At 52.6% G+C, this 21,997-nt stretch overlaps 1 protein-coding gene across 1 annotated transcript in view; it reads right to left on the bottom strand.

The window, feature by feature from the left end:
* Positions 1–1,955: 1,955 nt before the first annotated feature.
* LOC140390274 (butyrophilin subfamily 1 member A1-like) overlaps positions 1,956–21,997 on the bottom strand; it is a 61,307-nt gene continuing 41,265 nt past the window's right edge. Inside the window, exons 8-13 of the mRNA XM_072475298.1 lie at positions 21,390–21,416; positions 21,208–21,234; positions 12,085–12,111; positions 10,822–10,848; positions 7,663–7,689; positions 1,956–6,025 (exon numbers count right to left, since the gene is read on the bottom strand). Coding sequence (XP_072331399.1) covers positions 5,499–6,025; positions 7,663–7,689; positions 10,822–10,848; positions 12,085–12,111; positions 21,208–21,234; positions 21,390–21,416 — 662 coding nt within the window. The 3' untranslated portion in view covers positions 1,956–5,498. The remainder of the gene's footprint in view (positions 6,026–7,662; positions 7,690–10,821; positions 10,849–12,084; positions 12,112–21,207; positions 21,235–21,389; positions 21,417–21,997) is intronic.

Consider the following 21,997-nt stretch of genomic DNA (forward strand, 5'->3'; position numbering starts at 1 on the left):
TGGAAAGGAATAATTTGATTAGAGATAGTCAACATGGTTTTGTGAAGGGTAGGTCATGTCTCACAAACCTTATTGAGTTCTTTGAGAAGGTGACCAAACAGGTGGATGAGGGTAAAGCAGTTGATGTGGTGTATATGGATTTCAGTAAAGTGTTTGATAAGGTTCCCCACGGTAGGCTACTGCAGAAAATATGGGATTCAGGGTGATTTGGCAGTTTGGATCAGAAATTGGCTAGCTGGAAGAAGACAAAGGGTGGTGGTTGATGGGAAATGTTCAAACTGGTGTCCAGTTACTAGTGGTGTACCACAAGGATCTGTTTTGGGGCCACTGCTGTTTGTCATTTTTATAAATGACCTGGAGGAGGGCGTAGAAGGATGGGTGAGTAAACTTACAGATGACGCTAAAGTTGTGGACAGTGCAGAAGGATGTTACAAGTTACAGAGGGACATAGATAAGATGCAGCACTGGGCTGAGAGGTGGCAAATGGAGTTTAATGCAGAAAAGTGTGAGGTGATTCATTTTGGAAGGAATAACAGGAAGACAGAGTACTGGGCTAATGGTAAGATTCTTGGCAGTGTGGATGAGCAGAGAGATCACGGTGTCCATGTACATAGATCCCTGAAAGTTGCCACCCAGGTTGAGAGGGTTGTTAAGAAGGCGTACGGTGTGTTAGCTTTTATTGGTAGAGGGATTGGGTTTCGGAGCTGTACAAAATTCTGGTGCAGCCGCATTTGGAGTATTGCGTGCAATTCTGGTCGCCGCATTATAGGAAGGATGTGGAAGCATTGGAAAGGGTGCAGAGAAGATTTACCAGAATGCTGCCTGGTATGGAGGGAAGATCTTATGAGGGAAGGCTGAGGGACTTGAGGCTGTTTTCATTAGAGAGAAGAAGGTTAAGAGGTGACTTAATTGAGACACACAAGATGATCAGAGGATTGGATAGGGTGGACAGTGAGATCCTTTTTCCTTGGATGGTGATGTCTAGCACGAGGGGACATAGCTTTAAATTGAGGGGAGATAGATAAAGGATAGATGTCAGAGGTAGGTTCTTTACTCAGCGAGTAGTAAGGGAGTGGAATGCCTGCCTGCAACAGTAGTGGACACGCCAATACTAAGGTCATTCAAATGGTCATTGGATAGACATATGGACGATAAGGGAATAGTGTAGATGGGCTTGAGAGTGGTTTCACAGTTCGGCGCAACATCGAGGGCCGAAGGGCCTGTACTGCGCTGTAATGTTCTATGTTCTATTCCTCACAGTTTTACAATTTTAAAATTGTGTGCGGTTCTCATTCGGTATCCGAACAAATGTTGACATTTGGTACGGTATCTTAACAAAATGTCTTTTAAAATATTCATGTTTATTCTTCCATTTCAACAAGTTAGTTCTTTACACATCTTTTTTGTTTTAATTTAAAATACCCAATTCTTTATTTTTCCAATTAAGGGGGATTTAGCATGGCCAATCCACCTACCCTGCACATCTTTGTTGTTGTGGGGGTGTCCACATGGACAGTGACCCAGGGCCAGGATCGAACCTGGGTCCTCAGTGCCGTGAGGCAGCAGTGCTAACCGCTGCACCACTGTGCTGCAACAGTTCTTTGCACATCTTTAAAAAAGAAACAAGCATTTGCCATTTTACTTAGCGAAAGTTTAGCATAAATGCAGGAATTGTTATCAGTGGCAAACTTACCGGTATTTGCTGTTAAGATCATAAGAAGGTTTTGCCAAGAACACTTTGAATGAGTTATTCGTATTGTACTGTGCCTGGCCCCTCAGCTCAAACCTGAGAAGTTACAAGGATACTACCTTCCTGCAGATCTTTAAATATGTCAGTTTTTTAAAGTGCATTTTCCAACAAATCCCAGCAAGTGTGGATGAAATAACATGCAGTTTTGTCATAATAATTTGGAAAATAAAAGGGTTCATTGAAAGCACAGACACCATAAAAAGTCTTTGGTTTTAGAGATACTCCCTTTTATTATTCTCTGGAAATTGAACTCCAAAAATTGAGACTTTACCAAAATCCAGAGCCTCAGCCCAGTATACTGCTGATCTGTTGGGACCCTCACAACCGCGTTCTGATGTGTTACATGTCCGCATGTCATTTGGTGCACAGGGGGGGACGAGGGTTAACATGAGACTGGGGAGTAGCACCACACACGCTATGGTTTAAAGAAGCACATGGGAAGAGACCCTGAGAGAACATTCTGAGCAGCCTGCCACTGTGATCTGAAATCTGTAGAAAAAGGCTACCATTACAAGGCTCACATTTGCCTTGGTGTTGGTGTTGGTTATAAAAGATTAAAGATTCTTCCCCACTGTCACCAGACTCCTAAATGACCCTGTTATGGACTGATTTCATTAACACTACACCCTGTATGCTTCATCCGATGCCAGTGCTTATGTAGTTACATTGTTTATGTTGTGTTGCCCTATTATGTATTTTCTTTTATTCCCTTTTCTTCTCATGTACTTAATGATGTGTTGAGCTGCTCGCAGAAAAATACTTTTCACTCTACCTCGGTACACGTGACAATAAACAAATCCAATCCAATCCAATCCAATTTAAACATACAAGTCTCAAGACATTGTTAGTGAAGGAATTAAAAAGAACACGTAATACATTTGGAACAATCATTGCTCCAGGTTGATAGGCAGCATTGGCACAACATCAGTCACCTTCGCCATATACCAGTCTTGGGATTCTGGGCCACAACATCTATCAAAAAGGACCTGGCAGCAGGCTACTCAAGAAGGTCATTCTTCCTGGCTGCCGGTCCAGTCTTCTGTGGTTTCACCTCGCCAGGGTGTCCGTGGTTACATCGCCGGGATACCCATGAAGACGGAGCAAACAGAATAGTGAAGAAAATGTTGGTGTTGGTTATAAAAGATTAAAGGGCATGGCACTTGGAAAACAGTGGCAGAATCAGACAAAGTCAACATGGATTTACAAAAGGAAAATCGTGCTTGACAAATCTACTGGAATTCATAGAAATATAGGAAATAGAAGCGGGAGGAGGCCATTCAGCCCTTTGAGCCTGCTCCACCATTCATTATGATCATGGCTGATCATCAAGTTCAATATCCTGATCCTGCCTTTCCCTTCCCCCCTCCCCAATATTCCTTGACCCCTTTAGCCCCAAGAGCTATATCTAATTCCTTCTTGAAATTACACAACATTTTAGCCTCAGCCAACTTCTGTTATGGTGAATTCTACAGATTCACCACTCTCTGGGTGAATAAATTCCTCCTCACCTCAGTCCTAAAAAGGTTTACCCCTTATCCTCAAACTATGAGGCCTAGTTCTGGACTCCCGCACCATCGGGGACATTCTTTCTGAATCTAGACTGTCTAATCATTTTAGAATTTTGTAAGTTTCTATGAGATCCTCTCTCACTCTTCTGAACTCCAATTCATTATAATCCTAACCAATTTATTCTCTCCTCGTATGACAGTCCTGCCATCCCAGGAATCAGCCTGATAAATCTTCGCTGCACTCCCTCCGTAGCAAGAGCATCCTTCCTCAGATAAGGACACCAAAACTGCTCATAATACTCAAGATGTGACCTTGCCAATGCCCCATACAATTGAAGTAAAACATCGCTATGAAGATCTACATGCAAAACAGATATTGCAATCTTTACTACCTGTAGTACCTGCGTGCTTACTTTCAGGGACTGATGCACAAGGACACCAAGTTCTCGCTGAGTATCCACCTCTCTCAATTTACACCCATTCAAATAAAAATCTGTCTTCCTATTTTTGCTTCCAAAGCAAATAACCTCACATTGATCCACATGTTCACAGTAACTTCACTGCAGTGTTAATGTGAGCCTACTTGTGACACAAATAGGCAGCACGGTAGCATTGTGGTTAGCACAATTGCTTCACAGCTCCAGGGTCCCAGGTTCGATTCTGGCTTGGGTCACTGTCTGTGCGGAGTCTGCACATCCTCCCGTGTGAGCGTGGGTTTCCTCCGGGTGCTCCGGTTTCCTCCCACAGTCCAAAGATGTGCAGGTTAGGTGGATTGGCCATGATAAATTGCCCTTAGTGTCCAAAATTGCCCTTAGTGTTGGGTGGGGTTACTGGATTATGGGGATAGGGTGGAGGTGTTGACCTTAAGTAGAGTGCTCTTTCCAAGAGCCGGTGCAGACTCGATGGGCCGAATGGCCTCCTTCTGCACTGTAAATTCTATGATAATCTATGAAATAAAGATTATTATTATACTGCATCTGCCATGCATGTGCCCACTTACACAGCCTGTCCAAATCCCGATGAAGCATCTCTGCACCCTCCTCATAGTTTACCCTTACACCCAACTTTGTATCATCTTTCTTCAGCAGAGGGTGGTGAATCTGTGGAACTCTTTGCCGTAGAAGGCTGTGGAGGCCAAATCACTGTGTCTTTAAGGCAGATATAGATAGGTTTTTGATCAATAAGGGGATCAGGGGTTATGGGGAGAAGGCAGGAGAATGGGGATGAGAAAAATATCAGCCATGATTGAATGGCGGATCAGACTCGATGGGCCGAGTGGCCTAATTCTGCTCCTATGTCTTTTGGTTTTATGGATTAGAACAGCACGTCAGGGCTCATTCCAAAAGCGAGATCTGTATCACCTTGACAACCATATGATCTGCAATTCTTGAAGGATGTAACTAGTAGAGTTGATGGGGGGGTGGCCAGTTGATGGGGTTTATTTGGACTTTCGGAAGGCTTTCAACAAATTTCACATAAACGAGATTAGCGAGTAAAATCAAGGCGCGTGGGATTAGGTGTAATCTCTTGAAAGTTGGATCGGCTGAGAAGGAACCGGATTGAGGAGTATGAGATTATGAGGAACTTGGACAGGGTTGATAGAAAGCAGTTGACCCCTTAGCTGAAGGGTCAATAACAAGGGGGCATAATTTTATGGTGGCAGGCAGGAGTTTTGACGGGAATTTGAAAAAATAATTTTCAACCCAGATGGTGGTGGGAATGTGGAATGCACCACCTGGGAAAGTAGCTAATAATAATAATCTTTATTGTCACAAGTAGGCTTACATTTGAGGCAGGGAACCTCAGAATCTTTAAAAAATACTTGGATGGGTACTTAAAATGTCATAAAATTCAAAGCTATGGACCAAGTGCTGGGTAGTAGGATTAGTGTAGGTTAGAGTAGCCCTGTTTTTTGTCAGTGCAACTTGATCGGCTAAAGGGATTCTTCTGTATGGTACAATTCTATGAATTTGTTTATCTGTTCAGTTGTTTTACTCAAAAAAATATACATCACTTGGGGCAATTGACCAGTTAACTCAGATGAAAGAGCGTGGTTCTAATAATGCCACGGTCATGGACAGAATAAGGATTCTTATTCTGTCCAGCATGCCTGTTCTGACATCGAAGGCTTAGGAGCTGAGCATTTGTGATTTGTAACATTTCACTTTGTGAATTAATCAATCCAAAAATTGACTTCTGGTGCCCTCCGTCGCTAACTGGCTGCAAGGAGTTTCGAACAATCAATTCTCCAATGTAACGGGGGTAATTTTCAATGTCTCCTGAGACCTCCATGGACAGAAGAACGGGAAAATGGTCTCTGTAAATGCAGTATGAAACACATAGAGCTGGTCTTTTGTGTCTGCGTTGTGGAATGAAACAATCCCTTCATCGTAATTGAGACAAATTCCGATCTTCCTGGGTTTCTCGCTGACGAGGATCTCAGTCTTTGCCGCATTTTTCACCTCATACTTCTCCCAGTAACGCCCAATGACAAAGTATCCGTGCTCCTCGTTGAGGGTGATCCGGCCCTTCCGTTGCACCGTCTCCTTGGCCACACCCAGGTCCCAATTGCAGCTCTCTCCCACCTCCACTTCCCAGTAATGCTTCCCAGTTTTGAAGCCTTCGGTGGCCAAGGCAAACGGGTAACGTTCAAATCTCGTTGGGTTTTCGGTGACGTTCCGCCAACCCCCACCGTCTTTCACCATCGTCTGATCCTGCGACACATCAAGGTTTCCATTTGCCGTATCGGGGTCCAGGCTAACTGAAACTGTGGAAAGAACGTCATTGGGATCATTATCGAACGGAATGCATCGTTCCGACACACAGAGCAGCAAACCCTGTCAACATCAGCCCGTGTCAAAGGGGACCAATAAACTGGCAAAGGAATTCTCATCACTCACCAGTAGCAGGAGTACAACTAAGCCACCCAGGCTCGCTCCAGCCTGAACGACCATTCCTAGCTAGTGGGATGGCACAGTGGTTAGCACTGCTGCCTCACACAGCGTCAGGGACCCGGGTTCAATTCCGGCCTCAGGCGACTATCTGTGTGGAGTTTACACTTTCTCCCCGTGTCTGTGTGGGTTTCCTCAAGGTGCTCCGGTTTCCTCTCACAATCTAAAGTTGTGCAGGTGGATTGGCCATGATCAATGCACAGGGTTATGGGGATTGGGCGGGGAGTGGGCCTAAGTGGAGAGCTCTTTAGGAGGGTTGTTGTCCCTTTGATGGGCGGAATGGCCCCATTCTGTACTGAATGGATTCTATGACCATGATCAGGGTTGATCAGTTTCAGCTTTCTGCCATATCCCTCAATCCCGAGACACCAAACGTCCATCTATCCCAACCTTAAATTTAGCCAACAATGGAGCACCCAAATTCCACAGCTGAGGAAAACAACTGGGGAGGGATTCTCCGAGCCTCGGGCCGAAATTGCGCTCGGCGTGGGAGTGGAGAATGGGGCGTCAGACCCGCAATCTATTTTCTTTTTAAAAAATAAATTTAGAGTACCCAATTCATTTTTTTCAATTAATGGGCAATTGAGCATGGCCAATCCACCTACCCTGCACATCTTTGGGTTGTGGGGGCGAAACCCACGCAAACATGGGGAGAATGTGCAAACTCCACACGGACAGTGACCCAGGGCCAGGATCAAACTGGGACCTCGGTGCCGTGAGGCAGCAGTGCTAACCACTGCACCACCGTGCTGCCCTGAGATCGATAGGTTTTTAATCAGTGGGGGGAATTAAGGATTATGAAGAGAATCCAGGAAAGTGGACTTAGTGAACATTAGATCAGCCGTGATCTGATTAAATGGTGGAGTAGGCTCGAAGGGCTGAATGGCCTGTCCACTGTTCCTATTTCTTATGGTCTCCCCTTCCCCCCACCCCTCGTTATGCAGGCGTGGTTTGGTTAAGCTTTCTGACCCGACTGAAACCAGCAAATGCTTTGCCCTCTGCGACATTTGCAAACTAAGGGAAAAGACTGGTTGGCTAAATCGAGGGCAGTTCTGAGAGTTAATACCACTCAATAATCACCCCCATGCCCCAGTCACCAGCTCAACAATCTGCAGAAGTACCTCGTTCAGTCCACATCTTCCCTGCTGAAGTACTGACCGGCTGAAATAAGTTGAAGTTAAAAGCAATAGAACCAAGTGCAAAGGGGCGCAGGGTTGAGATTCCCACATCACAAAACTCGCAAATTTCACAAAGCAGTTCCAGCCCATTATTCAAGCATCACTCGCCACATACGTGGCCTGCCCCAAATATTTCAATGCGTTTCTAGATGCAGGCGGCCGAGGCAGAAGCAGACTCGCTTTTGCGATTACCCCATCGTTCTGCAGGAGGGGTTTTTACACCAATGATTTGGTGCCTGCTTAGCATTTAGCCATTTGGCGATCATTTCTCTTACCTGCGCATCGAAGCATCTTGTCCCACTCTGGAAAGAAGAAGATTGTGTGTCAGTAATGACTATCGGCTCGCTTCATAGAACAACTAGCTCTGCAAACACGATGGAAATCATGAAAGGGCGGCTGAAGTCGAGGAATTACATCCCAATTTGATCGTGGCTGCAATTTTCAGAATGGTGGGTTTAGTTGGGCTGCACGGTAGCACGGTGGTTAGCACTGTTGCTTCACAGCTCCAGGGTCCCAGGTTCAATTCCCAGCTTGGGGAGTCTGCACATTCTCCCCACGTCTACGTGGGTTTCCTCCGGGTGCTCCGGTTTCCTCCCACAGTCCAAAGGTGTGCAGGTTAGCTGGATTTGCTGGGCTAAATTGCCCTTAGTGTCCAAAAAGGTTAGGTGGGGTTACTCGGATAGGGTGGAGGTGTGGGCTTGGGTAGGGTGCTCTTTCCAAGGGCTGGGTGCAGACTCGATGGGCCAAATGGCCTCCTTCTGCACTGTAAATTCTATGATATGATTCTATGAGGAAAGGCGGGAGGAGGCCCAAGTGGAGCATAAACACCAAGGTGGACTTGTCGGGGTGGCACGGTGACACAGTGGTTAGCACTTCTGCCTCACAGCCTCAGAGACCTGGGTTCGATTTCAGCCTTGAAGTGACTCTCTATGTGGAGTTTGCACTTTCTTCCTGTGTCTACGTGGGTTTTCTCCAGATGCTCCGGTTTCCTCCCACGGTCCAAAGGTGTGCGGGCTAGGTGGATTGGCCATGCTCAATTGCCCCTTCGCTGTCTCAAGAAGCGCAGTGGTAACCACTGCCACCCCAGATGGAAAGCAGCAAAATGTGGTAACACTGCACATGGGTAACGGTCAACAAAATGTCTCATGCAGCACAGTAGCACAGTGGTTAGTACTGTTGCTTCACAGCGCCAGGGTCCCAGGTTCGATTCCCGGCTTGGGTCACTGTCTGTGCGGAGTCTGCACATTCTCCCCGTGTGTGAGTGGGTTTCCACCGGGTGCTCCGGTTTCCCCCCACAGTCCAAAGATGTGCAGGTTAGTTAAATTGGCCATTTTAAATTGCCCTTAGTGTCCAAAATGGTTAGGTGGGGTTACGGGGATAGGGTGGAGGTGTGGGCTTGGGTAGGGTGCTCTTTCCAAGGGCCGATGCAGACTCGATGGGCCGAATGGCCTCCTTCAGCACTGCAAATTCTATGTAAATCTATGTTGTCCCTGGGCTGCAGGTGCCCCATACTGGTGCAGAGTGACAGCGTTGCATTACTATTTAACTCCAAGTAATATCAAATAAAAATGCTACAATTTAATAAAGGCACAATAAGATTTTAAAATAGAGATTCAATTATGTCAGTGTGTTCCAATTAAATCATCTCCTTCTCCCCAATCCCCTTTTGCCTGAAGGCTCTGAGTAGATTAACGTGTTCTTGCCGTTTTTAAGCATTTACAAATCGGTAGTTTTCCCACAGGCTGCTGGCAAACCTAAAACAGTAAATGAACTACAAGTAACATTTTAAAGGTTCTAAAATTAAAGCAAGTGGTTAGCACTGCTGCCTCACGGCGCCTAGGGACCCAGGTTCGATCCCGGACCCGAGTCACTGACCGTGTGGAATTCGCACATTCCCCCCCCGTGTCTGCGTGGGCCTCACCCCCACAACCCAAAGATGTGCAGGGTAGGTGGACTGGCCACGCTAAATTGCCCCCTAATTAGAAAAAAATAATTGGGTACTCTAAATTTATTTTTAAAAACTGCGGTTGCTGGAAATCTGAAGGGAAGTCAGAAAATGATGGGGAAAGTCAGCAGGTCTGGCAGCATCTGTGGGGACAGAAACAGAGGGCGCGATTCAAGTAAATGGGAACAAAGTCCCATTAGCGAGTGTGTTTAGCCACATGTATCCCAGCGCTCGCAACACCAAGAAACACAAGGCTATACAAAGCCACTCGGGTTAAATAAGGGGCCTCAGCATGGAAAGCACAGCCGAGGCCCCACATCGCCCCGTTTTCTACATTGAGGCTCACTGGAACTCCTCAGTATAGTAAGAGATCAGGGCAGCATGGTGCAGAGGTTAGCACTGCTGCCTCACGGCGCTGAGGACTTGGGTTCGATCCCGGCCTTGGGTCACTGTCCGTGTGGAGTTTGCACACTCCCCGTGTTTGCGTGGGATTCACCCCCAGAACCCGCAGATGTGTAGGTTAGGTGAATTGACGACGTTAAATTGCCCCTTCATTGGAAAAAAATAAATAATTGGGTACTGTAACTTTATTTTTAAGAAGTACAGCGAGAGATCAGAACCCCCGACACGACCCTAGAGCCCCCCCAGCTCCAAAGCACTATGGGAAGGTTCCCCACCACTCCCCCTCAACACCCACGCAGAGCACCTGAACACCCGGTCCAATTACCAGCGTACGGTAAATGCCAGTTTGGCACCTTGGCAGTGCCCCTCCCATCTGGCAGTGCCACCTAGGCACTACCAGGACAACAGGTAGCACTGCCAGGGTGCCCAGGAGGCATCAACTGTGCCAGGGTACCACCCTCCCCAAAGGGCATGCACCTAGGATCCTCTGATCCCCTTGGAGACCCGCCCACGTTCCATCTGGTTTATGGAGACCAGGACTGAGCAGCGCTTGCCTGAGACCTCCGACGAGAAATGGATGAATCCCAAAGCCTCCGGTAATCTGCACAGTAAAGTGAGATTAGCCATCTCGCGCTAATGTGCAGATTTGCTAAAGAGTGATCCCGCCCACAATGGGCAGGATTTACATCACAACGTCTCGCGAGATTGCGTTAGATCGCGCGAGGCATTGCGAGCTGGGTAAGTCCCGGGAGCGGGGTCTCTCGGCTTTTATCGGCTATGCTGCGGAGAGCAGCTTTCCGAGCGCCGCGTGGCCGCTGGATCGCGCCCATAATTAACGTTTCGAGTCCATAGGACTCTTCTTCAGAAGGCGAGTCACATCAGACTTGAAACGTTAACTCTGTTTCTCTCCGCAGATGCTGCCAGACCTGCAGACTTTATCCAGCGTTTTCTGTTTTTTAATTTAATGTTCTAACTGCAATCCCATAACATTAGACACATAAATATCACAAGACCATATGATGCAGAAATAAAACCGCAAAGAAACAAAAGACATGAAGACGCAAGTGCTACTGACAGAGCATCTTACCTATAAGATGGAGAAGTTTTTCAGATTCTGCAAGAAAGAATACATTTGAGATATAATTTCATGGTTTAAAATTACTAATTGGAAATTACATTTATTTTGCACCTTTCACAACCTCAAAGTATTTTACAGTCAATTACGTATTTCTGAAGGATTTCACTGTTGAGATCCAGGGCTGGATTCTCCGGTCCTCCAGCTGTGTCTTTCTTGGCAGCACGCAGCTGCTTGTCAATGGGAATTCCCATTGAAGCCACCCCACGCTGCCTGGAAAGCCGCAGGCTGTTGGCGGGAACAGTGAATCACATCGGTCAGAGAATTCCAGCCCAAATGTGGGCTCCTCCAGCCCCCAAGGTTTTGCTGCAGCTTTATAAAACCCTGGTTAGACCACACTTTGAATATTGTGTCCAATTCTGGTTGCCTCATTATTGGAAGGATGTGAATGCTTTGGAGAGGGTAGAGGAGATTTACCAGGATGCTGCCTGGACTGGAGGGCATGTCTTATGAAGAAAGGTTGAGGGCTTGAGGGCTTTTCTCACTGGAGCGAAGAAGGCAGAGAGGTGACTTGAGAGAGGTGTACAAGGTGATGAGAGGCATGGATAGTGTGGATAGCCAGAGACTTTTTCCCAAGGTGGAAATGGCCGTCATGAGGGGACATAATTTTAAGGTGATTGGAGGAAGGTATGGGGGAGATATCAGAGATAGGTTCTTTACACAGAGAGTGGTTGGTGTGTGGAATACACTGCCAGCAGAGGTGGTGGAGTCAGAGTCATTAGGGACATTTAAGCGACTCTTGGGCAGGCATATGGACAGCAGTAAATTGAAGGGATGTAGGTGAGGTTGATCTTAGAATAGGATAAATTGGTCGGTACAACATCGTGGGCCGAAGGGCCTGTACTGTGTTGTACTGTTCTATATACAGGTTAGGTGGATTGGCCACGCTAAATTGCTCCTTAATTGGAAAAAAAAAATGTTTTTTGTTTTTTTTAAAAGCGTCATGGGATCTTTTACCCGAGAGAGGAGAGGAGGAAATGGGACTCCTTAGTTTAATGCCTCATCTCGAAGACTATCCTCCACCTCTGACAATGCAGCAATCCCTCAGTACTGCACTGGTATCAGCCAAGGTTATTTCTGTGGAGTGTGGGGGCGGGGATGAGTCCATGAACCTGACTCAGGAGATGAGTGTTGTGTTGCTACTTAGCTATGCTGACATCTGAAAATCTGTGAAACTCACTCACAATACTGAATCTAGTTATAATGTTTTCATACCCAGTTTAGCTGCCAGCTTTTCATTTTCTGAAAGAAAACAGACACAAATTAATGTTATTCCGATCCCAAGCCAGTTGATGCAGTCTGAAACTAGGTACACACTAGTTTTCATAACAATAGGTTCATTCACAGAATACAGCATTATATCCTCCTACTTCCTACTTACCAACAAAGTATCCCAGCAGTCTCTCTTTATAAGTGCTCTAAGTACTTAATTGAACAATGCCTTTTGCCTGTGTATCTTAGCCGTATAATTAAAAGGTACCATTAACGATGAATACCAATGAGTTCAGTTTCAGAGATTGGGTAATTTCATCAAGTCCAGGTATAGCTATTTTAAAAAATAATTCAAGGGCAACACCGGTGGCACAGTGGCTAGCACTGCTGTCTCACGGCGCTGAGGATCCAGGTTCGATCCCGGCCCCGGGTTACTTTCCATGTGTCCATGTGGAGTTTGCACATTCTCCACGTGTGTCTCACCCCACAACCCAAAGGTGTGCCGTGTAGGTGGATTGGCCACACTAAATTGCCCCTTAATTGGACTAGCAATCCCCAATTGCCCCTCGAATTGAGTGTCTCGCTCGCCCATCCCTAATTGCCTCTCAAACCGAGTGGCTCGCTCGGCCATTTCAGCGGATAGTTAAGAGTCAAACTCCTTGCTGTGGATCGAAAATCAGATGTACGATAGACAAAGGAAAGACGACCGATTACATTCTCTACAGGACATGAGTGAACCAGATGTGCTTTTAATGGCAATTGACAATGGTTTCATGGTCATCATTGGACTTTTAATTTCAGATTATTATTGAATACCAATTCCACCATCTGCTGTGGTGGGATTTGAAACCTGATTCCCAGAGCATTACCCTGGGTCTCAAGGTTACTAGTCTAGTGGCAATATCGCTGCGTCACCGTCTCTGACCATCACCAGCTTTTTGCCACCACTCATTACTGAGACCACGGGCAAAACACAGCCCGAGATGCTTGTTCCTCTCCCATTCACCCATTGAAACAGGCCTTATTCACTCGTCTGCCAATGTTGTAAATGCCCACATGATACATCAAAAGTAAGTCTGACCCGGCCCACCCCACGCATTTCTAATCAGGGTCACTGCACACCCACGAGGAACAAAACACCATCCAGAAATGATCTTCTCCAAAGCCAGAGGCATTCAAGTTAGGAAAAACGGTCACAGGCTCCTCCGCTACCCTGGTTGCGAATGGCAAGACTGGTGACCGAATCATTAGCTTTAACGAATACTCTGCGCAGCAACAATGATACAAAGAAATAATCGCATTGTGTAACATCAAAGTGATTTTTGCCAGGCCCAAATGCTTGGGAGTGAACAATGCGAGGAAGGAGATGAAGAGGGGGCAGAGGAGGAGAGGTAGCGAGGACAAAAAAATTAATTAAGATCATCGAATAGGCAGCAGGTGGCACAGCGGTTAACACTGCTGCCTCACAGTGCCAGGGAACCGGGTTCAATTTTGACCTTGAGCGACTGTCGGTGTGGAGTTTGCACATTTTCCCCGTGTCAGCGCGGGTTTCCTACGGACGCTCCGGTTTCCTCCCACAGTCCAAAGATGTGCGGGTTAGGTGGATTGGCCATCGCAAAACTGCCCTTTAGTGTCCAGGGGCGAAATTCTCCGTTATCGGCGGAAAGTCCGCCGATCGGCGCAAAAAACGGCGCAAATCCCACTTGCGTCACGTCATAAAAATGGGCCGATAGTCTCCGGCCCGAAATGGGCTAGCAGCGACGTGACGGGATCCGCGCTTGCGCAGCGGTTCACGCCGTGCAGCGTCATACGCGCTGCACGGCGTGACGGCTCATAAGGCCGCGCAGCTCCCCCCACCCGACCGGAACACCCGACCGCAACACCCGACTGGATGGCTGGCCGTCGCTCAGCCCCGAGGTTCGAGTCACGCGATGTGGAGGCGCTCCTGGACGCGGTGGAGCAGAGGAGGGACGCCCTGTATCCCGGGCATGGCCGCAGAGTTGCCCCACGCCACAGCCGGCGTCTGTGGAGGGAAGTGGCAGAGGCCGTCACCGCTGTGGCCCTGACACCACGGACAGGCACCCAGTGCCACAAGAAGGTGAACGACCTCGTCAGAGCAGGCAGGGTGAGCCTCCCCCATATCCCCCCTCCCCATATCCCCCCTCCCCCATATCCCCCCTCCCCATATCCCCCCTCCCCCATACCCCCCCTCCCCATATCCCCCCTCCCCCATATCCCCCCTCCCCCATATCCCTCCCTCCCCCATATCCCCCCTCCCCCATACCCCCACTCCCCCATATCCCCCCTCCCCCATATATCCCCTCCTCCCCCATATCCCCCCTCCCCATATCCCCCTCCCCCATATCCCCCCCTCCCCCATACCCCCTCCCCCATATCCCCCCTCCCCCATATCCGCCCTCCCCCATATCCCCCCCTCCCCCATATCCCCCTCCCCCATATCCCCCCTCCCCCATATCCCCCCTCCCCATATCCCCCCTCCCCCATATACCCACTCCCCCATACCCCCCTCCCCCATCCCCATATCCCCCCTCCCCCATATCCCCTCTCCCCCATATCCCCCCTCCCCCATATCCCCCGTGCCCCATATCCCCCTCCCCATATCCCCCCTCCCCCATATCCCCCATATCCCCCCCTCCCCCATATCCCCCCTCCCCCATATCCCCCCTCCCCCATATCCCCCCCTCCCCCATATCCCCCATATCCCCCCTCCCCCATATCCCCCATATCCCCAAGTGAATCCAGCCCTAACCTTAACCTCTGCAATGCACGCGCAACCGATGGCGTGCATTCATATACCTGCCTAACACTGTTGCCTTTTACCCCTGCCCCCCCCCCCCCCACAGGAGAAGCGCGCACACAACAATAGGGAGCATGTGAGGACTGGAGGATGCCCCGCTGATGAGAGGCCACTGACTGTACACGAGGAAAGGGCCCTGGAACTGGCTGGCGGACCTGAGGACCGGGAGGTTGCTGATGCAGAGGTCGGGGGCCCACGAGCAAGTGAGCCACCAACAGCCCGTCCCCATATCCCCCCTCCCCTATATCCCCCTCCCCCGTATCACCTGATCACTGCCTGATGTCTAACCATGCATGCTTCATTGTGTATCGCAGGACCAAACGTCCAGGCACCCATCCCCGCAGATGCACACCGCCCACAGGATGCCCCTCGCACACCACGGGAGACGGAGAGACCCGCATCCTCCAGCATGCGACGCCCGCAGGATGCCCCTCGGAGACCACGGGAGACGGAGAGACCCGGACCCTCCAGCATGCGACGCCCGCAGGATGCCCCTCGCACACCACGGGAGACGGAGAGACCTGGAGCAACAGGGAGATGACACCCCCGTCACGTGCGGGAGCGACCACCCAGCGATGAGGGGGGCAGCCACAGGCCCCCGTCATATCCGAGCCAGGACACCACTACCCAGGACACCACTATCCAGGACACCCCTACCCGGGACACCACTACCCAGGACACCCCTACCCGGGACACCACTACCCAGGACACCCCTACCCGGGACAGCACTACCCGGGACAGCACTACCCGGGACAGCACTACCCGGGACAGCACTACCCAGGACACCCCTACCCGGGAAGACGAAATACCGGACAGTGACTCAGAGTGGATGGGTGGAGACGAACCCCCACCCCAAAGTGCCATGGAGTCAGAGTGGGACGAAGAGCACGACATAACGCCACTGCTGTCACCAACACCCTCCACCATCGCAGAAACACTCACCACGGTTGGGCACTTTAGTGATGAGGCGTCTGGTACACTCACTGGTGCGCACAACACAGCCGTCCCGGTACAGCAGGTAGAGGTAGGAGCAGCAGAGGGACCGGGCGGTCGGAGGGCAGCGCAGGCCAAGCGAACATCTGCCGCCCAGATGGATCCCGGGTTCCTGCAGTTACCACACCCACACATAGATCCGATGCAACCACCGACACGGAGACGAGCGAATAGGGTGACGGGTGGCTTGCGGCGGCTGCGGTCGCAGGTGGAGGAGTCCACCCGCGTCCAGGAGCTGGGAGTGGTCCCGGTCATGCGTGCCACCCAGGCTGACACCGCACGGGTGGCGTCCGCGGTGGAGGCAATGGGTGCGACGGTGTCAGACATGGGGAACGGTTTGCGAGGCCTGGGGCCTTCCGTCCAGGCGGCGTCTGTGGCCCAGGAAATGGCTGCCCTCTCACAGGAGGCCATGAGCCAGTGCCAGCGCCAGATGGCAGAGGCGCTCAACGCCATAGCCCAGTCTCAGCAGGCCATGGCCCAGTCTCAGCAGGCCATGGCCCAGTCTCAGCAGGCCATAGCCCAGTCTCTGCAGGCCATGGCCCAGTCTCTGCAGGCCATGGCCCAGTCTCTGCAGGCCATGGCCCAGTCTCTGCAGGCCATGGCCCAGTCTCAGCAGGCCATCGCTGAGGGCATCGGCGCCAGTGGCCATGTGCGAGCCGGCGTTGCACTGTCACAGACAGGGTTTGACAACCCCCTGGGCTCCATGGCTGCAAACCTGCAGACCCCTGTCGATACCAGCACGGGCCTCCAGGACTGGCAGCGCCAGATGTCGGGGGCGCGTCGGATGGCCAGTCCGCTCGCATCCCCCACCCATGTAGAGGCCTGGGGGCCATCGGGCACCCCGAGGGAGGAGGAGGTGGTGTGGTCCGTCCCGGCTCCATCTGTAGGGGAGGTCCCGGTACACCGCGACACCTCGGACTCCCCCCCTTCCGTCCCAGGTGCATCGGGTGGGCAACGGGCAGGACAGGCTGGCAGCTCGCCATCCCAGTCGCCCGGGCCGCAGCCTGGCCCATCTAGGCCAGGACGCCCCAGGAAACGGCCGCCAAAGGGATCCAGTGTCAGAGGGCAGGAATCACAGGAGTCCACCTCCAGTTCTGCTGTACCGTCTGGGGAATCACGTAGACGTAGTCAAAGGGCCCGTAAGGCCAAACAATTAGACACTGAGTTAGTTGGCACGGGTGCAGGGCACAGATGAGTTTTAGGGGCTAGGGCACGTGCATGAACTCCTTTGGTTATTAAAGTCAATGTTACACCTACCGAAGCTGCCTTTGTGCTCTGTCCAAAGTGTGCGGGCGTGTCATGTACGTTGAGCGCAAGTGTGTGTGTGACGGGTGGTCTTACCTCAGCCCCAGGTGAGTCTGCCCCCTTCCCCCTGGGCCGCCATCAACATCCCCCGGGCAGAGGACGGGACCGTGCGCTGCAGTGTCACAGCCGCATGCAGGGATGGTCCGGGTGGATGGTGGTACTGTGGCCATGGGTCAGACATAGTCCAACGATGTAGAGCCAGGAGCTCATCGGAGGCGGGTTGTCATCATCCTCCATGGCCTGCGATAGACACGCGTCCACCCGCAACTGGGTGAGCCTGGCCCGTTGTGCCGCCGGTGGATCGGCAATTGGGGGGGGGGGGGGGGTGGTGTGCATGCGGGTGGGGTGTGTGGGGTTGGGGAGGGGGGGTGAGGGTGCTGGGTGGGTGGATGGGTGGGGGGTGTGGGTGGTCGGCTGTTGCCATGGTGTGCGGTCTGTGGCCATACTACCCGATTCCCACGCCCATCTAGTCAGTGAAGCGGGCGTCTATCAGTCTGTCCCATGCCCACTGGGCCAGCCGGTAACGGTGGACAGCCACCCGCCTGTGTCTACCCCGTCTGCCCTGACCATTGCCCCCATCCCCCTCATCTGGGGAGGACTGGGCCTCTTCCTGCTGCTCCTCCACTCCGCCCTCCTCTGCCTGCGGCACATCGCCCCTCTGCTGGGCTATGTTGTGCAGGACGCAGCACACCACAATGATGCGGCCGACCCTATCTGACCGATACTGGAGGGCGCCCCCAGAGAGGTCCAGGCACCTGAAACGCATCTTCAGCACGCCAAAGCACCTCTCGATCACTCCCCTTGTCGCTACATGGGCATCATTGTAGCGGTTCTCCGCCTCATTGCGTGGCCTCCGTATAGGCGTCATCAGCCACGATCGCAATGGGTAGCCCCTGTCGCCCAGCAACCAGCCCCTCAGCCGGGGATGACGTCCCTCGTACATGCCGGGGATGGATGACCGCGACAACACGAATGAGTCGTGTACACTGCCTGGGCGACGGGCGCAGACGTGCAGGATCATCATGCGGTAGTCGCAGACCACCTGTACGTTCATCGAATAGGTCCCCTTCCTATTAGTGAACACGGCCCTGTTCTCTGCAGGTGGCCGCATGGCGACGTGCATCCCATCGATCGCGCCCTGGACCATGGGGAACCCGGCAATGGCAGAGAAGCCCACGGCCCGGGCATCTTGGCTGGCCCGGTCCACGGGGAAGCGGATGTAGCGGTGCGCCATGGCATAAAGGGCATCTGTCACTGCCCGGATGCACCGATGCACCGATGTCTGCGATATGCCGGACAGGTCCCCACTCGGTGCCTGGAATGACCCCGTTGCATAAAAGTTCAGGGCCACCGTAACCTTGACGGACACGGGGAGAGGGTGTCCCCCGCCAGTGTCACGCGGTGACAGGTGTGCCAGCAGGTGGCAGATGTGTGACACGGTTTCCCGGCTCATCCGGAGTCTCCTCCTGCATTCCCGGTCCGTGAGGTCCTGGTATGACTGCCGGGGCCGGTACACACGGGGCGCCCTCGGGTGCCTCCGTTGCCATGGGGCCGCGACGTCCTCCTCCCCCTCCTCGTCCTGTCGGTCAGGTGTCCCTCCAGCCTGGGCGGCTGCCGCCTGCCCCTCTGCGGCAGCCTGCGCCGCCTCTCTGGCACGCTCCTCCTCCTCCTCCTCCTCCTCATCCAGGGCAACATAGACATGAGCGGCTGCCACCACGGCGGCCAACATCGCTGGATGGTCTGAAAACATGACGGCCTGGTGGGGGGGAGGGGAACGACGACATGTCATCATTGCCCATATCCCCTCCTCCCCCCAGCCAGGTGGCATGGACCGCATGGGTCCAACTGTTGGAGGCTGGCACCTGGCCAGGTGGACCAACTCATTTGCCCTCCCATCACCCACCCCGGCACGGACCCCCTCCCCAACCTCCACCCCAGCACGGACCCCCCAACCCCCAACCTCCACCCCGGCACGGACCCCCCCCCAACCTCCACCCCGGCACGGACCCCCTCCCCAACCTCCACCCCAGCACGGACCCCCCCAACCCCCAACCTCCACCCCGGCACGGACCCCCTCCCCAACCCCCAACCTCCACCCCAGCACGGACCCCCCCCCAACCTCCACCCCGGCACGGACCCCCTCCCCAACCCCCAACCTCCACCCCGGCACGGACCCCCTCCCCAACCCCCAACCTCCACCCCAGCACGGACCCCCCCCCAACCTCCACCCCGGCACGGACCACCTCCCCAACCCCCAACCTCAGCCCCAGCACGGACCCCCCCCCCAACCTCCACCCCGGCACGGACCCCCTCCCCAACCCCCAACCTCCACCCCAGCACGGACCCCCCCCCCAACCTCCACCCCGGCACGGACCCCCTCCCCAACCCCCAACCTCCACCCCAGCACGGACCCCCCCCAAACCTCCACCCCGGCACGGACCCCCTCCCCAACCTCCACCCCAGCACGGACCCCCCCCCCCCCCAACCTCCACCCCGGCACGGACCCCCTCCCCAACCCCCAACCTCCACCCCAGCACGGACCCCCCCCCCAACCCCCAACCTCCACCCCGGCACGGACCCCCCCCCCCAACCTCCACCCCAGCACGGACCCCCTCCCCAACCTCCACCCCAGCACGGACCCCCCCCCCCAACCCCCAACCTCCACCCCGGCACGGACCCCCCCCAACCTCCACCCCAGCACGGACCCCATCCCCAACCTCCACCCCAGCACGGACCCCCCCCCCCAACCCCCAACCCCCACCCCGGCACGGACCCCCCCCCCCAACCTCCACCCCAGCACGGACCCCCTCCCGGCACTCCCCCGGAGCCCAGCCTACTCTAACCACCCCCCCCCCCCCGCCGCACACACACACAAGCCGAGACACACCTCTCCTCACGCAATCAGTCTGCGGCCACGCCATTTCCTGCCCAGAGCCAACCCCCCAGCCCCCCAGGCCGTCACTCACCTCCTCGCTGGTCGGCGTGAGCCTGGAGCACCGGGTCACGCCGATGAAAAGGAGGTTTGATTCACGTCGACGTGAACGGTCATCACGTCGACGGGACTTCGGCCCATCCGGAAGGGAGAATATCGGCAGGCCGAAAATCGGCTGCCTTGCGCAGACCCGTGACATTCTCCGCGGCAGCGGCGCCATTAACGCCCCGCCGACTTTTCTCCCTTCGGAGACTTCGGCGGGGGCGGGGGCGGGATTCACGGCGCCCAGCGGCCATTCTCCGACCCGGCGGGGGGTCGGAGAATGACGACCCAGAGATGTGCTGGTTAGACAGGGTTACGGGGATAGGGTGGGGTTCAGGCCTAAGTAGGGTGCTCTTTCAGAGGGTTGGTGCAGATTCGATGGGCCGAATGGCCTCCTTCTGCACTGTAGGGATTCTATGGATTCTACGTGTAGAGGTGAAATTTTAAGGCAGCGCAGTGGTTAGCATTGCTGCCTCATGGACCCGAGGTCCCAGGTTCGATCCCGGCTCTGGGTCACTGTCCGTGTGGAGTTTGCATATTCTCCCCGTGTCTGCATGGGTGGGTTTTGCCCCCACAACCCGAAAGGTGTGCAGCATAGGTGGATTGGCCAGGCTAAATTGCAAAAAATGAATTGGGTACTCTAACATTTTTTTTAAAAGAGGTGAAATATTAAATTAACCTGCCCAGCAAGTGGATACAAGGCGGAATGTACACCCTGCACGAGTTTAATTCTTGATGGCAATGGAGAGCGATTTGGGTGAGATAGCAGGCGCTAGGATTGACAAATTAGCAATGCTCATACTGAATGTCAGAGCAGGCCAGAAGAGCCGAATGGCAGACCCTGCTCCTGTTTGTTATGATTCCAAAAACAGTGTCTGTACCTTGCACTCGGCCCCTGACCCATTGCGATTGCTGGACAGCAAGTCAAGATAAATTAGGCCCACAAAGTGACACAAATTTAATTTACCTTCAGCTGCACCTTCCCAGCAAGAGAATAACGCAATACCTGTGACACGATGCAGTACCTTACCCTTACCTATCTCATTTAACAGCCTCTCCTTTTCTGTAAGGGAGAAGAAAAAAAAAAACAGATGACGATAATGATTAGGCAGCTTGTTCGCAAACTTTCAAAATTCCGTTGTTCGTTTCCAAACATGTTTTGCAGGCAGCAGAGAATTAATGTTCATGAGATAACGCCAAAAATTCGACATGACCCACCTTGTTCTGCCAGTGCTTGCTCCTTATCTGTGTGAAGGAGAAAGCACAAATGTTAACAGCACTCTTCGGGTTGGCAACCTTCAGAACCTTCTCAGCATGACAGAACGCAGTTATTGGAAGTATATATTACTTTTTTAAAATTGTAAACGCTTTGTTGAGCAGTCATGTTGTGATATGGAAACACTTTCTGGTGAGAGTTAGCACCAACTAAGAGTTTTCATGGGCAGCACGGTGGCACAGTGGGTAGCACTGCTGCCTCACAGCGCCAGGGACCCGGGTTCGATTCCAGCCTTGTTTGTGTGGAGTCTGCACTTTCTCCCATGTCTGAGTGGGTTTCCTCCGGATGCTCCGGTTTCCTCCCACAGTTCAGGGATGTGCAGGTTAGGTTACGGAGATAGGGCGGGGTGGACATGAGTAGAGTGCTCTTTGAAGGGTTGGTGCAGACTCGATGGGCCGAATGACCTCCTTCTGTACTGTCGGGATTCTTTTCTATTCAGACCCAATATTAAGGAATGATACAGATGGAGGTTTCAAAGAAAGAGTGAGGGGTGCGATTTTGGGGGATGGCACGGGGTTCTCCAGTATGTGTATATATGGAGGGTCTCATG

Source organism: Scyliorhinus torazame, chromosome 14 (assembly GCF_047496885.1).
Source record: "Scyliorhinus torazame isolate Kashiwa2021f chromosome 14, sScyTor2.1, whole genome shotgun sequence".
Lineage (NCBI taxonomy): Eukaryota > Metazoa > Chordata > Chondrichthyes > Carcharhiniformes > Scyliorhinidae > Scyliorhinus > Scyliorhinus torazame.